We start from the raw sequence: 16,365 nt of genomic DNA on the forward strand, positions 1-16,365 counted from the left end.
AGTTTAAAGAAAGGAGGGAGCCACTAACAAAACCTGAAGCATAAATGCGACGAAAATGCAATCTAAAGCCGGAAAGGTTTATTCTTCCAATCACACATATTAACTCTATTAAGAAAATGGCATCACTTTTTTTTCCACCCAAAAAAACCCCGCAAAGATCATTAAAAGAGAGTTATAAAATAGCAAATATAGTGTTTATCTTATCTCAGATCAGTCCACATTACCAATAAGTTTAGCAGTTTCTGCACTACCACCTCCCCCCTCGCTCCCCCTGCTTCTCTTGCATCGGATTTTCACGTTTTCTCATTGTCGGTTGAGTTATAAAAGGCTTTTGCCCTTCGAAAGTTTTAAAAAATAAATAAATATTAACTCCTTGGTCCCTGTAAAGTCAAAATGGACTTCAGGGGAAAGGCGGTACATACTTTTACCTTTAGCGAGAAAAGGGGGAGCATCCCGGATTTTTAGGGATTTTTTGCGATTTTTTAAAAATTTTTATTTGGTTATATGCCTGAGTTCTCCCTCCATTTTGGTTGTTTATGATACTGACAACAAGCTGTCCCTGCTCTGTGCCGATCTCCTGCTTTCATTTAGCACCCCCTCCCCCTACCCCCCCCCGCAGCCACCCACCCCGGGCTCACACCTCCCTGCAGACCCCGCACCCCGACCCCGGCTTGCCCACCTGAGGAAAGGGCAAAAACAAATTCATTTCTCCAGAAAAGAAAAACCTCTTTTGAAAAAGGGGCAAAGTTACCCCAAGTCACTCAAAGTGCCCCCCAAATATTGCCGACTGCGGGTTTCCGCCAGGCCCTTTGGGAAGCGACCTTCCCCCGGGATGTTTTGGTGGAAAATGCGGAGAGTTTACTCTCAAAACTGAATTTATATTAATTTTTCCCTTATTTTTCGGGTCTCTAATGTCTTCCGCTCTCGCTGCTGCCGCTGCCGCTGTCACAATATTCACAGCACCAGAGAGGAGGAGGAGGAGGAAAACTTTTCAAACTTTCCAGACCCTGAATAAAGGGTTTTTTTTTTTTCCCACCGACCTCACCTTCGGGTCCCCAGCCGCATCGCCCCCTGCCCTGTCAGAAGCGACTTCGGGAGTCCTCGCAGCCCCGCGTAATTATTTTATTTTATTTTTTATTATTATTTTTCTCTCTGGGGTCCTGAGCAGGGGCTGAGAGTAGCACAAACTTTTCCTCCTCCTGCCGCCGCCGCTGCTCCTCTGCCCCCTCGGCTAGTCCCATAATTTAAATAACCCTGATATTTCTCCCGCTAAACGCCTCGCCGCCGCCCCGGACCCCCGGAGAACTCACCGCGGGGCTTTAACATCCTCCCTCCGGCCCGTCCGCCGCCTCTACACCGCCCGCGGAATTTCTAATAATTTTTTTCTCATATTTCGGGCTGGACGCGGCGGGCCTGGAAATTGTTTCCTTACGCCTCTTTCCAGCAGCCATTGTAGTGTATGCGCTGCCCCTGCAGCCCAACTTGCAGCTGCCGCCGCCGCCGCCGCCGCCGCCGCCGACGTCGCGCCCACCGCTGCCTCCCCCTGCCTGTTCGGCCACCGCCCCCGCCTCCCATCGGCCCGCCCTCAACCCCCGCCCGCCGCTGCGCCCGCCCCCCGCGCGCGCTCCGCCCGGGAGCCGTCCACTCGGCGCCGCCGCTGGCGGGAGCCGACCCATCCATTGGGCCGCGGCTCCGCCCGTCAAGCCGAAGTGTTAAGAGACGGGCCGCCGCTGGGGGGGTGCGGTGGGGACGGGGGAGAGGGGGCGGGGTCGCGCGCCCCGCCCCGCCCACTCCTCCCGCCTCGGCCCTCCTTTCGCCAGGCGGGGGCGGGGCGAGACCCGCCTGCCCCTGCGGCCCAGGGCCCCGCGCTGCTGTCAGTCTGGCGGCGGCGCGCGCCGATTGGGCGGGCTGCCGCCGGGGAGCGGGGGCAGCAAGTTCGGATGCGCGCTACTTAAGGTCCTGCTGCGTGAGCCATTGACGTGTTTGGAGCTGGAGACGGCCTGGGTGCTGGCGAAGCGGAGGCCCGAGGTGAGTGGTCCCCCGCCCTACCTCCCCAGCGGCCGCAGAAAAGCGGGAAGACAGGGGTGCCCTTGGGCCGCAGCGGGGCCCGAATCCACTTCTGCGGCGCGGAGGCGCTCCCGCCAGGTTTCGCCGCAGCGCGAACCTCTTCCCGTTGCTCTTCCTCCTGCCACAGGGGTCTGTTCGCTCCGGGGGCGAGGAAGATGACCCCTGCCTAGTCCGGGCAACCCTAGCTCTTCTTCTACTCTCCTTCTCTGTAGCCTCTGAAGCGCAGTTGCCGGCCCCACCCCCAGTTCCCTGCGTTTTCCTCGCCCCTTGCCTCTTTCGGCATGGTCTCAGGGCACAGCAAGGTGTGTTCACCTGTGCGCACCGTCCAGGATCAGACGCTGGCGGGCTACACCGCGGAAGGCGGCGAGGCCTCGGGTTCGCCCCTTGTTTCTCCTAGCCCTGCCCGCCCACCTCCGGCGGGCCACCCTTGACTTCTTACCCTCTGCACCTGGCAGTGGGTTAACGGCACGGCGTGTGCAGCTTCCGGGTTTAGAAGAACCGCGGACCCTGCCCGGGCTCCGACCCCGGGGCGTGTGGGCATGAACGTGTTCAGAAACGTTCCCATCCCCCTGCCCTTTCAAAGCTACTTAGGGGGGACGTGAACCACTGGATGGGAAATCAAGAACTGCTTTATTAAGCAGTTTGCCCTTTGGAGTGGATTTTGGAGTTATTACCCGAATATGCTATGGTTTTGTGGCCCCTCCTTCAAAATCACTTGGTTTTTTTTTCTGGCTATCCTCTGCAAGTAGTAGAGCCTTGTAACATTTGTTTAGTACATTCAAAAAGTAATAGATAAGGCCCCTTTAGCTGAACACTCGATGTTGCACTTCAGCCCCGCTCCCCACTGTAAATTGACATTTCCTCTTCAATTCCAGTTAATACACGAGGAACTCATGCAAAGGAGGGGACTTTCGGAAATCCAAACTTAGAGTGCCTTGTATTTAGAATCCGGAAGGAAAAGGAAATGAAATGTGAAGAAACTCATGCCCCAAACTCGAACTGGTTATATGTCATGTTACCTAGGTATTATTTTTGAAGAACTTCTGACTGACAATAAAATATAGAGTAGGATACTTTCACGTAAGGCACGAAACTTAAATTTAATGCAAGGTTGTCTGATCCTCGTTGAGATTATTAAATTTAAAGTGTATGAACAGCTAAGAAGAGTTCTGTGTTCTCACATCATAGGATAGATGTAAAAAAGAAAGCTGTGAATTTATTTACTATCATCTCTCAGGAAGAAGTCAAGCGTGAAAAAAAAATTGTCTTCAGGAGAGGAAGAAGCTTGTAGATATAATTGAACAGCATCGATTTCTTTTTTGCCAAGATGTTACTGTTTGCTGGATATTTTCTTGTATTGTTCAATGAAAATCATAAAATTTTTATTTAGTAATTACTTAATGAACACCAGAATAACCAAACCCTTTTCCATTGTTTTTTTGCAAAGCCTGGTCTCCTTTGGCCTGGACATCCTCGTCTTTCCCATAGTAGAACCAGGCTGGGTGAGTTTTTTTTTTTTAAGACGGGGTCTCCCACTGTCGCTTGGGCTGGAGTGCAGTGGCAGGATCTTGACTCACTGCAATCTCTGCTTCGCAGGTTCAAGCGATTCTCCTGCCTCCGCCTCCTAAGTAGCTGGGATTACAGGCACGTGCCACCAAGCTCGGCTAATTTTTGTATTTTTAGTAGAGACAGGGTTTCACCATGTTGGTCAGGCTGGTCTTGAACTCCTGATCTTGTGATCCGCCCCACTCGGCCTCCCTAACTTTTGCAAAGCTGTATCTCTAGGAATTGAATTGCAAGATTACAGAAGCACAGTAGCATTCCCTGACTTCCTGCAACCCAGGGAAGTAATCAGTTAAAAAGAAGATGCCACTGGAAGTAAAATTTCGACTCTTGTTTTTTAAACAGTATAACTTTTCATAATGTCAGCTAAGCAATAAGTTGGCTTTTTGGTGTGTTGGCTACCCTACTATTGGCCATAAAATAGGCACTCTGGTACTTCAGTTGATGAATGTTTTTGCTAGAGTTGGACTGTACTGAATTCCATTCTTATTTTGTATGCTAATTGCTGTAAAATAAGGAAGTAATTGTTGGAATGCATACTGTATTCTTAGGTTTTATTAGTGCATTTGGTTGCTTAAGAATAAGAGTAAACCACAACTGAATTATAATTGAACTATCTTTCTTTTTTGTTTTTTTGAGACAGTCTCTCTCTGTCACCCAGGCTGGAGTGCACTGATGCAATCACAGTTCACTGCAGCCTTGACTTCGTGGGCTATAATGATCCTTCCACCTTAGCCTTCCAAGTAGCTGGGACCACAGGCACACGGCACGACACCAGGCTAATTTTTGTATTTTTGGTAGAAATGGGGTTTCTCTATGTCGCCTAGGTTGATCTTGAACTGCTGAGCTTAAGCAGCCCTCCAGCCCCAGCCGCCCAAAGTGCAGGGATTACAGGCAGGAGACGCCACACCCAGGCCGTAGATGCATTTCAGTTCAATATATGGCCTTTGTGTTGAGGCATGGCCATACAAAGGAAAAACACGTTCAACTTTTTTTTTTTTTTTTTTTTAGACAGAGTCTCGCTCTCACCCAGGCTGGAATGCAGTGGCGCCATCTCGGCTCACTGCAAGCTCCGCCTCCCGAGTTCACGCCATTCTTCTGCCTCAGCCTCCCGAGTAGCTGGGACTACAGGTGCCCACCACCACGCCTGGCTAATTTTTTGTATTTTTAGTAGAGACGGGGTTTCACCGTGTTAGCCAGGATGGTCTCTATCTCCTGACCTCGTGATCCGCCTGCCTTGGCCTCTCAAAGTGCTGGGATTACAGGTGTGAGCCACCACGCCCGGCCACGTTCAAGTTTTTGTTCACAAAATACAGAGAATACACGAAGTTCCTCACTAGGTGATCATTATGCCAAAGTCAAAATTTCAGGTACTTTTAGGGCTATTGAGATGTATTGATTTAATTTCTGTTGTCTACTGCATAATTATTTTTTTTCTGTCTACCCTCAGTAAGAAGACTGTCAGGATGCCCTTGGTAACACAGAGGCTGAGAGATCCTGACATAAATCCTTGCTTGTCGGTAGGATGGTTTGCTTTAATTTTCATGAGTGTTAAGTTGGAAAAACAAGCTGCTTTTAGTTTTGTGGGCCTTTGTTTTCTGCAGTTGTTGAATAAAGTTATTTCTCTACAAAAAATATTGCTGGCCAGCATATCCTATTTAACTAGAGCATTTTTAGATGTTTATAATTTCTCTAACATTCATGTTTTCTTTTGTTTTCCTTATTTGTATAATATGCAAGCATTTGGTTGTCACTGTAAAACTACACAGGAAAATGTAACACTGAGAATGTTTAGTCCAAACATGGAAAACTGGAAGGTATGATATTTTTAAACTGTCACTGACATTTATTGTTTCACTAGTAATAATAGCATCATGTCCTTGACAACCTGGCTGAGAGTAATGGGCTGATAATAGAATTAGCCTGTTTAAAGCTTAAAGGTTTTCACAAAGGTATCTCATAAACAAAACGTCTTAAGAGTAAGCTTTTATTGGCATTTATTTGGTATGATTTGCAATACTTATTTGTGGTTTTGCTACCTTTGAATAATGTAGTTATCGTACTGGTCCCATGAAAATTATACTCTTTAGTGATATGCATTTTCCAAATATATACATTCATTAAATATTTGGCATAGAAATTCGGCTTTGTTCTGTTTAGGTAGAACATGTTTCTTAGATATGTGTTGCAAACTATCTATCCATATAGCTAAAGCTTTCCTTTAGATCTGTGGCCCGCAACCTTTTGGGCACCAGGGACTGGTTTTGTGGAATACAATTTTTCCACGGACGGGGAAGGGGGTGGGCGTCAACAGGCGTTAGATTCTCATAAGGAGCTTGCAACCTAGATCCATCACAGGCATGCAGTTCACAATAGAGTTCATGCTACTGTGAGAATCTAATGCTCCCACTGACGTGACAGGAAGGGGAGCTCAGGCGGTAAGGCTCACTCGCCCACTGCTCATCTCCTGCTATCTGACGGGGTTCCTAACAGACCACAGACCAGTACCACTTTGTGGCCCGGGAGTTGGGGACCCCTGCTTTAGATGACTTCACAGAATCATACCTTTCACTTTTAAGTTATTCAATGTACTTCCTGTTCACACAGCTTAAATTTAATCCCCATGTGGCACCTACTTTCCTTTGAATTTATAGCCTGTGTTGTTGACTTTGGTTTTGAAGTAGTATCTATTAAAATTGCTTATCTGTAATCCCAGCACTTTGGGAGGCCGAGACAGGCGGATCCCGAGGTCAGAAGATCAAGACCGTCCTGGCTAACACAGTGAAACCAACCCCGTCTCTACTAAAAAATACAAAAAACTAGCCGGGCGAGGTGGCGGGCACCTGTAGTCCCAGCTACTCAGGAGGCTGAGGCAGGAGAATGGCGTAAACCCAGGAGGCGGAGCTTTCAGTGAGCTGAGATCGCGCCACTGCACTCCAGCCTGGGCGACAGAGTGAGACTCCGTCTCAAAAAAAAAAAAAATTGCTTATATAATAGTGTATTTGTATAGTGGAGTAAATGGTAGCCAAAAATGCATTGAGATGAATGGTGTTGATTTAGGTTGTCTTGATGTAGACCAGTTATTAGTGATTTACTTGGAATCTTGAAACCAACGTTATGATCAAACATTCAAGCCAAAGTGAAAATCTGGAAAAGCAGGAGAGATGTACTGTGAGTCAGGAGATGGATTCTGATTCTAGCTGTGCAGTAGTCATTTAACACATTGCACCTTGCCTCAGTTTCTTACTAAAATGGTTACTGGATTAATTAATCACAGTTACTTGGCTCAAATTCCTGTGATCACATATTCAGAAAACAGGCCCAGATTATAAAAAGGAAGGTGTTAGCCTTAGCACAGTGCATACTGGGATAGTTGGCGAGATTGTCCAGTTTTTATTAGCGTCTACCTGTCAAAATGAACACAAATGAACTATTTCACATTATTTGCTTCTAGGGAAGCAGCTTGTTTATTTTTTTGTCTGTTTGCTTTTAGATCCTATTCTACCTTTTAAATGATGCCTCTCTTATGTCTGTAAGGAATCTGATGCTTCCACCAGATGTCTGGATGAAAATAACTATGACAAGGAAAGGTGTTCCATTTACTTCTTAAAGTATAAAAACTGCCGGAGATTCTGGGTAAGCCGAGATTGGTTAACTTTGTGTTAAAACCCATCTCCTAGGCTTGAAACTGAAGCCTAAAATTAGTCAGTACCCACAATCCTTTCCCACTGATGGCTGTAGGGAAACTTTTCAACTTTATCCTCTGCTGCTTTAGCCCTGAATGATCCTTGAGAGTTCTTGTTAACTGCCTCCTCCTCCTCTAAGCTATAAGAATACAGTTTTAATATAGGTGGGTCTTCCTAGGCATTTAAGTATCTGTAGCCCTAAAACAATGTCTTTGTTATAAATTTAGTTTTCCTGGAGATGAACAGAATATTTCACTTTCCTTGTCATAACACATCATGTTAGACTTCCATTTCTGCCTTTTTCTTTCTCACTGCCATCCGTGGTAGTTAAAATGCTCCATTTTTCTGAAAACATTGGTATATAATTTCTGTTTCCTTGAACCACTGGATCCAGCTATTTCCTTTCCCTTCGCTACACACACTGTTGGTTTTATTTCACGATTATTCAGTAGCTCTTCTTGATGGACTGTATATACTTTTGTACTTTGTATATTCCTATCCCAATTGCTGTTAATGTATTCCTGTGGGAATGACTACTTCTATTTAATTGTTAATAATTTAAAAACGTTTATCTGGAGTCCTATAATTAGGTTTTGGGTTTTTTTTTTAAACTTGATTTTTAGAATTTCCTGTTTGAGGAAGCAATAGCAAATTACTGGCAAATGATTAGCATTTAATACATGACTGATTTTGGTTTCTTCTTTTTTATTTTAATGCCTGTACACAGAATTCTGTCATGATGCAGAGAAGACAGAACGGAGTGAAGCCATGTATGCCTACGGCAGCAGAAAGAGATGAAATCTTGAGAGCAGTGGGAAAGATGCCCTATTGAATGTTTGCATTAAAAGTATTTATATAACTTAGAAGCAGATGAATATTTCTAATAAATGATCGCTGTAATATTTAAGACTATACACCCCTCACCCAGACAGACCTTAAGTTCTTCAAGTGGAGACAGTGAAGTCACCCTGTGTCCTTTTTGCTTGCTGTCAGTGCCATGCCGATGGTATGTTGCTGCTGGCTGTGCTGTGGCATGAGTTTGCATGATTTTCTTGAGGCATGGAGTTAGGTAAGGCTACATGAGAAATTGAACTTTTCCACTGGGTTTTGAAAGAAGAATATGATGTGAACAAGTAAAGACTGAATGGGGCTGAGATGAAGGCAATGTTTCCAAGTAAAGGAAATGTTATGAGCAAGAGTGTGAGGCAAGGGAAGCTGGAACCACATTCAGAGAGTATCCTGTAGATTGCTCCACCTAGAATCTCAGGTGGGTGGAGCAGTGGTGGGAGAAGACTGGAAAGGTAAGTTGAAGGTAAGGAATGTGTGGCGGGCCTCAGATCCCAGGCTCATCCCTCAAATCAGTTCTTCCCTCAGTTATCTTTGTTTAAATAAGGTTAGTACATTCACTAGGGACAAATGGGTTTTTCTAAATAAATGGCATAAAAAAGAACTGGTCGTCTTTCTTTAAAGAAAGGCTTAGTTACAGGATTCTGTGATTGAAATCCTTAAATATTGGGTAGCTGTAGTATCAATTTTTGAAACACAGTAATGGGAAGAAAGACAAATGGATTCCCTTAGAAGCAGAATTTCTGTTTGCAGGATGAGTTGGGTAGGGAAAGGGATCAGGGTTCACCAGGTGAACTCAACACTGTGATGAGGCTAGAACCTCACTTTATGATATAAACACAATACTTATTCAGTGTGGTGACTGGGATAGATTGTTAAGCAACCCTCCTTATGCCCACTGCCTTTTAGAATCATTTGTTTCATTCACGGTAGTTTTATGAAGACATACTATTATTGAATGAAATTTAATATGTACTTGAAAACATTGCTTTTGTCCCTTCATCTGGTCTAATTCAAGAACATTGTTTTAATGGCTGGTGACAATGAACCATCTGTCTGAGTCTAAAACCAAGCTCAAGTTTCTAAGCCACATGACCTTGATTGTTAAATGTAGTTATATTTGAATAAAAAATGAATTATTTCCAAAACTCTTTTTATTTGCATTGACTGCTATAAAAATGATGGATTAAAACAGTACCAGAAAAGAATGAATGCATACCTGTGTAAGAAGTATTTTAGTACTTTTTTAAGCACACTTGGTAAAGGGCTTGGAATTTTAATGTCACTTCTTTGAATGTACATACCAATATCAACATTCATCTCATAACTACTTGTCCTGATGCCACTCTTGTTGAGTCTTTTCAGTACCTTTGCCTTATTGCTGAGCACTGCACGTAAAGACATGGATACTCGCCTTCCCACCAGGTCCTCCTGCCCGCTGGGCCTCTGGGTTGAGGTTGATGTATGTTCAAGAACTGCAGTTGGCGGCCGGGCATTGTGGCTCACGCCTGTAATCCCAACACTTTGGGAGGCTGAGGCAGGTGGATCACGAGGTCAGAAGATCAAGACCATCCTGGCTACCATGGTGAAACCCCGTCTCTACTAAAAATACAAAAAATTAGCCGGGCTTGGTGGTGGACGCCTGTAGTCACAGCTACTCCGGAGGCTGAGGCAGGAGAATGGCATGAACCTGGGAGGCAGAGCTTGCAGTGAGCCGAGATCGCGCCACTGGGCGACAGCGAGACTCTGTAAAAAAAAAAAAAAAAAAAAAAAAAAAAACCAGTTGGTCACCAGTGGCACTCTGTAGGGAGCTATAGTTCTGGAGATTGGGGAAGAAACTTTTTTTTGAGATGAGTGCTGCTCTGTTGCCCAGGCTGGGGTGCAGTGGTGTGATCTTGGCTCACTGGAACCTCTGCCTGCCAGGCTCAAGTGATTCTCGTGCCTCAGACTCCCAAGTACCTGGGATTATAGGCATGAGCCACCATGCCCGGCTAATTTTTGTGGTTTTAGTAGTGATGGGGTTTCACCATGTTGGCCAGGAGGCTGTCTCGAACTGCTGACCTCAGGTAATCCACCTTCCTCAGCCTTCCAAAGTGCTGGGATTATAGGCGTGAGCCACCGCGCACAGCTCATTTTGTTTTTTAGATACAAGTCTCAGTCTGTTGCCCAGGCTTCAGTGCATTGGCGTCATCATAGCTCACTGCAGCCTTCAGCTCCTGGCCTCAAGCCCTCCTCCCGCCTCAGCCTCCTGAGTAGCTGGAGTTGTATCTGCCTGCCTGGCTCCCATTTTCTCCTAATGCCAACCTCCAACACTTAGGCAACTGGTAATCTACTTTCTGTTTATCTTATTACCTATTTACGGACATTTATATAAATCATATAATATGTGGTCTTTTATGACTGGCCTCTTTGACAACCTCATGTTTTCAAGGTTCATTTATGTTGTTCCATGTATCAGTACTTTAGCATTCCATTATGTGGCTATACCACATTTTATTTATCCATGAATCAGCTGATGGGCATTTGGATTTCCACTTCTTGCCTATTATGAGTCATGCTGTTTTTTGAACATTTTGTACAAGTTTTTATGTGAACATTAATTTCTCCTTAAGATATATACCTAGGAGTTGAATTGCTGGGTCAGGTGGTAACTTCAACCTTTTGAGGCACAAACAGTTTTTCAAAGTCGCTGCACTGTTTTACAATCCCGTCAGCAGTGTATGAGAGTTCCAAATTTCTCAGCTTCCTCATTAACACTTGTTACCTGCTTTGGATTACAGCCATCGTAGTGGGTGTGAACTGCTATCTCCTTATAGCTTTGATTTGCATTTCCTTGATGGCTAATGATGTCAACCAAATTTTAATGTGTATATTAGCAGTTTGTATTTCTTATTTGGAGAAATGTTTATTTGGATCCTTTGCCCATTTTTAAATTTTTAAATTGGGTTGTCTTAATTACTGAGTTTTAAGAGTTCTTTATATATAACAGATGAAAATTCCTTATCAGATATATGGTTTGCAATTTTTTTCTCCCATTCCATGGGTTGTATTTTCACTTTATGGTGTACTTTGAAGCACAAAAGTGTTTGATTTTGATGAACTCCAATTTATTTTTTTCTTTCGTTGCTTTTGGTATCATATCTAAGAAAGCATTGCCTAATCCAAGGTAACAAAGATTTCCACCTTTTTTCGTAGAGTGTTATGGTTTTAGCTCTTACATTTAGGTCTTTGTATATTTTGAGTTAATTTTTGTACATTATGAGGTAGGAGTTAGGCTTCATTCTTTTGCATATGGCTATTCAGTGTTCCCAGCACCATCTATTGACAAAGAACTATTCTTTTCTTCATTGAATTGCCTTGGCACCATTATTGCAGATTTGTTGACTGTACATGTGAGAGTTTATTTCTGGCCTGAAATTCTATTCCATTGATCTGTATAGGTCTGTCCTTATGCCAGCACCACACTGTCTTGATTACTGTAGCTTTGTAATAATGGCACAGCTCTTTGATGATTGGTTTCTGTAAGTGTGTTTTTTATAAAGTGCTTTCAATGACAAACTAATTGGGGAGTTTTAATCAGCAAATCCTTAACATATATGTAATGACTCCGTCCAGGCAAAACTGTTCAGTTTAAAATTTGTCTTTGGTAATTCCCTAATTCCTAGTTTGCCTCTTGACACCTACCCTGAAAACTTCAGTATACTCTTCTTATAACCTGGTTGTTCAAGATCTCATGGCACCACTTTTTAGTGGCAGTCTCAGGAGTTTTTCTCATCACCACTGTTAAATTTGCCTCTATTGTACTTACTTCCCTTTCCAAGATTCTACTTTGGGAGAGGTGAAGCTAATTAATTTGATAAATTGTGTCAGTGGGTGCCATGAGAAATTTTGGAGTCAGGCAAGCTTTTGATATCAATTATCAACTAACAAAATATGGAGAAGGCATTTTACTGCTTAAACTACATTTTTTTTTAAATTTTTCCTTTGCAAAATAAAAACTGAAGGTGAAAAAATCAGAGTGCATTAGGTGACTCGATTTGCCTAATTTTACCACGTTCAGTAACATACCCAGCTATCCAGAGTACACAAAGTGAATATCACAGTAGAGATGAGGGGGAATTAAGAGGAGGTGGGAAGAATTCTGACCAGGCATACGAGGAAGGCCTTAGAGAGATTACAAACGAACTGAGCCTGAAAAGACAGGTGAAATTTTAACTGGAGCAGTCAAGAGATGGCCATTCAAGTTCAGAAAATAGGATACATTGGGAATGGTGAGTGTGCATGGAAGGAATGCACAGGTTGAGCATCCGAAATTTGAAAATCTGAAATCTAAAATGTGCTGAAATCCCAAATTTAACACTCATAGAAAATGCTTATTAGAGCATGCCAATTTCGGATTTTCAGTACAATAAATCTGTCCCAGAAGCAACCGGTGTCAAGAATTTTCAAGATTTTCCATGCATTTAAAAGCTTATCTATTACATAAAAAGAACGTCATAGTACATGAGCTATAGGATACCTTGCTTTTTTCACTTGATGATATTAAGTGATATTAAGGTTGGAATAATTTTCTATTTGTGATTATAGATTTACTTTATTTCTTTCAGTGGCTTCAGTTTCTGTTTTATGGCATACCATTATTGAAGCAATCTCCTGTTGATGAGTATGCTATAAACAAGGTTGCAACATCTTTGTTCTTGGATCTTTGTCTGTGCATGTTTTTATCTGTAAAATTTCTAAGAGTGGAATTTCTAGGTTAAAGCTTTCTGCATTTAAAAATGTGTAGATACTGCAAATCAATTGCCCTTCAAAAAGGACCACACCAATTTATACGCTCATAAACAAAGCCTGTGAGTGTTTCTTTCCTGACACCCTCAGTCCCACTGGATACTTGAAAGCTCTTTCATCCTTACCAGTCTAATCAGTGAAAAATGGAACTGCAGGTTTTTGGTTTTCCCTTGCCCATTTAAAACATGTTGGTGCGAATGATTTGGGGACCTTTGGTCTATCAAAGAAATTACCTGTTTGTCATATGTATTCTATGTGTTTTCCCTAGTTTGTCTTTTAACTTTATTTTTTGCTTGTAAAGATATTTCTGTACAGTGTTTTACATTTCAATGTAATTAAGTGGATCCGTTTTTTAATTTATGATTTCGGGAGCTCAATAAATACTCAGTGAATCCATGTACCAGTACTGCTGTTACCGTTCAATTCTGTCCAACAGATATTTGCCAGGTGTCTATAGTGTGCAAAATGCTAGGCTAACATTGTGGAGGAGCATGGAAGAATAACACCATCCTGGCCCTCAAAGAATTCTATTCTGCTGTAAGGGAAAATGAAACGAACACCATAATAGGAATAAGAGCAAACTTTTAAGAGGGGAGCCTCAATAAACACAAAGGGGCAATAAACACATAGCATGTTGGAGGAGAAGTTCTTATGGGAGTCAGGGTATGTGAAGGGAGGTAGCAAGAGAAAAAGTCTAGAAAGGTAAAATGGGTGTAGATTATGAAAGGCCTTGAATGCCGTGCTTGGTATTTTAGACCTTATTCTGTATGCAAGAGAAAGCTATGAAGGATTTTGAGATGGAGAGGATCAAATCTAATTTGTGTTTAGAAAAATCTAGAGGCATTGAGGCAGACAGTTTATTATAGTGATTCTGAATCACACTGCAGCTGTCTTAACTTTTCTCCCATTGAATCTTACCCCCACCTCCCACCACCATTCCTTCTCTATACTATGGCCAGGCAAATCTTTCTAAAACACAAACGAATTAATTCCTCTCCTTGGGAAAAAATTCCCAAGACCTGCTCACCACCTCAGGCACATGTTCACATTTCTTCCCTTGGTTTACAAAATCCCCTGACAGCTGGCACATTTATGAAGGGAGCAGCTTGAGGAAGCTGAAAAGGGATTTGGTTTTGGACACATAAGACCCAGCCCATGTCCTCAATGACCTTAGATTTTAGTTAGAGAGAGAGACATAAAAATATCTAACTTAGGCTGAGCATCCCTTATCTGAAATACTTAGGACTGGAAAAGCTTTTTATTTTGATTTTGAGTTTTCAAATTTTGGAGTATTTGCATTATACTTAGTTGAGCATCCCAAATCTGAAAATCCGAAATTGGTATGCTCTAATAAGCATTTTCTGTGAGTGTTAAATTTGGAATTTCAGCACATTTTAGATTTCAGATTTTCAAATTTCGGATGCTCAACCTGTGCATTCCTTCCATGCACACTCACCATTCCCAATGTATCCTATTTTCTGAACTTGAATGGCCATCTCTTGACTGCTCCAGTTAAAATTTCACCTGTCTTTTCAGGCTCAGTTCGTTTGTAATCTCTCTAAGGCCTTCCTCGTATGCCTGGTCAGAATTCTTCCCACCTCCTCTTAATTCCCCCTCATCTCTACTGTGATATTCACTTTGTGTACTCTGGATAGCTGGGTATGTTACTGAACGTGGTAAAATTAGGCAAATCGAGTCACCTAATGCACTCTGATTTTTTCACCTTCAGTTTTTATTTTGCAAAGGAAAAATTTAAAATAAAATGTAGTTTAAGCATCAGTTGCTTTATTCCAAAAAGGAGACTCAAAGAGACAGATTTGTTTTGCTTTTCAGTTATAAACACAAGAACAATTTTCACTGATAATCTTCCATATTATGAGTGGTGTCTGTCATTGCTTGTGTCCGTCAGCACGTGACAGCCCCGCAAGTGTCAAGTATTGTGTTGGTGAGGTCTGAAGCCAGGCCTCCTGCCCTGTTCAGAGCCCGCAGTTTCAGAGCAGCTGGGCTTTTCCTCTGACAACTGGATGGTGCTATTGCGCAATGAAATGCAAAGTCTGTTTCAGAACACATGCTTTTTTCCAGGAAAACTCTTAAATTACATTTAAAAAACGTCACCTACAAAAACTTTAGGTGACTGTACACTCTATTTTTCTGCTTCTTTTGTCATTGTTTAGTGACCACAAATGAATAGGCTTGAGATAGATTCAGATTCCTCCCACCAGTCCTGGTAGGAAACTAAAGGAAAATCAGGTTCATTGCAAGTCTTGTGCTTCAGTATTGGTGGGTTGAGGGAAACAGGGCCAGTTATAATATGAGGAAGTTTAAGCAGGAAGAGAGGAAATGATAGAGACTCATGAGGCACTAGCAAGAGGAAGAGTATGGTTCACTGAGTGCAGGATGGAGGCTGTGGATTGCAGTAGGTCCTGAGAATAAATGATCATCTGCCATACACATGAAGATCTTCATGCTAGAATCTCAACCACAAATCCTGCTGCACACACAGAAGTAAAACACAGCAGGGTGTGGAAAGAACGTTGCATTCAGAGTCCAAATACCTGGGTGTGGGTTCTGGCCTTGCCTCTTATCACCTGGATGGTCTTGAGTAGATTGCTTCATCTTCAGCACCTTTCCTTCTGTGAAATATATATTTAAAAAGTAATCTGTAGGATGTTGTGAAACCCAAAGAAGCTTCCCATGTGTTGTGCAAGTAGACATTATTAATATTTGAAATGCATCTACATAGATACTGGATGCATTTGTAATAAGTAAAAGCCTCAGCTAATTCTTGGTTGACTCTGGTGAAGCCATAATATCAACTACTACAACCTTCTTACTCAGCCACCTCTTAAACCTCTCTCCCACCCACCCCCCCAAAATCCAAAATGACCATTTAAAAAACTCCACCTCCCCTGTGAAAAGTTACAAAGAATCAAATTGTTTCTTCTTTTATTTCACTCCTTTACTTTTAGTTTCATTATACGACTTGGTCCAGAATGTCCTCTCTTGATAATTTTCTTCTCCTTCACATCCTACTATGATCCTAGTTCCTTAATGTCTACCTGGAGTCTCCAATAAGCAAGGCATACAAAAACATCTTATTGGGGGGAGGTGGGGAGATTATAAAAAGAATTGGACCTATATACCAAATCATTGAGAAGAAACTTAATAGCATCCATCAACATTTAGAGCACGACATATATAGGTAAAGCTGACTGTCGGCTAGATTGTCCCACTGACCATAACCAGAAAGTCCTCTCCTTTCTCTTCCTTCCAAAGCTATGCTTCATTTCCTTCAAGAACTGCTCTAGTCTCTTCTCACTTCCACTGAAATCTGTGTGCTAATTCTGCCTCTCCTAGTCCTGCTCCTGAAGCACCTCTTCAACCTCACCTGTAGCTTCCTCGCTTTCCACCTTCC

The 16,365-nt window shown here is 42.8% G+C and overlaps 3 protein-coding genes across 9 annotated transcripts in view; 2 read left to right on the top strand and 1 right to left on the bottom strand.

Annotated features, from left to right (window-relative positions):
- The window catches only part of PLAG1 (PLAG1 zinc finger), a 50,850-nt gene extending 49,346 nt beyond the window's left edge, over window positions 1–1,504 (bottom strand). The window contains exon 1 of one of the 4 annotated variants that reach the window (XM_023190180.2): window positions 1,311–1,494. The gene's annotated coding sequence lies outside the window, so the exon portion shown is untranslated. Of the gene's footprint in view, window positions 1–1,310 lie in introns of all 4 variants that reach the window. The other 3 variants (XM_023190178.2, XM_023190177.3, XM_023190179.2) reach the window with 3 other exon arrangements.
- LOC111524856 (lysine-specific demethylase 6B-like) lies at window positions 912–2,709 on the top strand. Its single transcript, XM_023190144.3, is given in 4 exon segments — window positions 912–1,113; window positions 1,445–1,549; window positions 2,034–2,485; window positions 2,488–2,709. Coding segments are annotated over 4 exon segments (882 nt in total). The 3' UTR covers window positions 2,611–2,709.
- On the top strand, window positions 1,754–9,310 carry CHCHD7 (coiled-coil-helix-coiled-coil-helix domain containing 7). 4 transcript variants are annotated; one of them, XM_023190162.1, is made up of 4 exons: window positions 1,754–2,028; window positions 5,081–5,150; window positions 7,124–7,266; window positions 8,044–9,310. In XM_023190162.1, exons 2-3 carry the CDS (start codon window positions 5,097–5,099, stop codon window positions 7,238–7,240), a joined length of 171 nt encoding a protein of 56 aa, XP_023045930.1. In that variant the 5' UTR covers window positions 1,754–2,028; window positions 5,081–5,096; the 3' UTR covers window positions 7,241–7,266; window positions 8,044–9,310. The 4 variants fall into 4 exon arrangements, with proteins under 4 accessions (XP_023045930.1, XP_023045929.1, XP_023045932.1 ...); XM_023190161.1 differs by having other exon boundaries at window positions 1,758–2,028; window positions 7,168–7,266; XM_023190164.3 differs by lacking the exon at window positions 1,754–2,028 and adding an exon at window positions 2,894–3,090.
- Window positions 9,311–16,365: the final 7,055 nt, after the last annotated feature.

The sequence above is a fragment of the Piliocolobus tephrosceles genome, chromosome 7 (genome assembly GCF_002776525.5).
Source record: "Piliocolobus tephrosceles isolate RC106 chromosome 7, ASM277652v3, whole genome shotgun sequence".
In the NCBI taxonomy this organism is placed as follows: Eukaryota; Metazoa; Chordata; class Mammalia; order Primates; family Cercopithecidae; genus Piliocolobus; species Piliocolobus tephrosceles.

Bases quoted from the DNA above. Each gene is read 5' to 3' on its own strand.
- CHCHD7 (XM_023190163.3), top strand. From the start codon at position 3,032: ATGAAATGTGAAGAAACTCATGCCCCAAACTCGAACTGGTTATATGTC. The intron at 5,151-7,167 runs GTAGGATGGTTT...TATGTCTGTAAG, and splicing joins ACATAAATCCTTGCTTGTCG to GAATCTGATGCTTCCACCAG. The intron at 7,267-8,043 runs GTAAGCCGAGAT...GCCTGTACACAG, and splicing joins AAAACTGCCGGAGATTCTGG to AATTCTGTCATGATGCAGAG.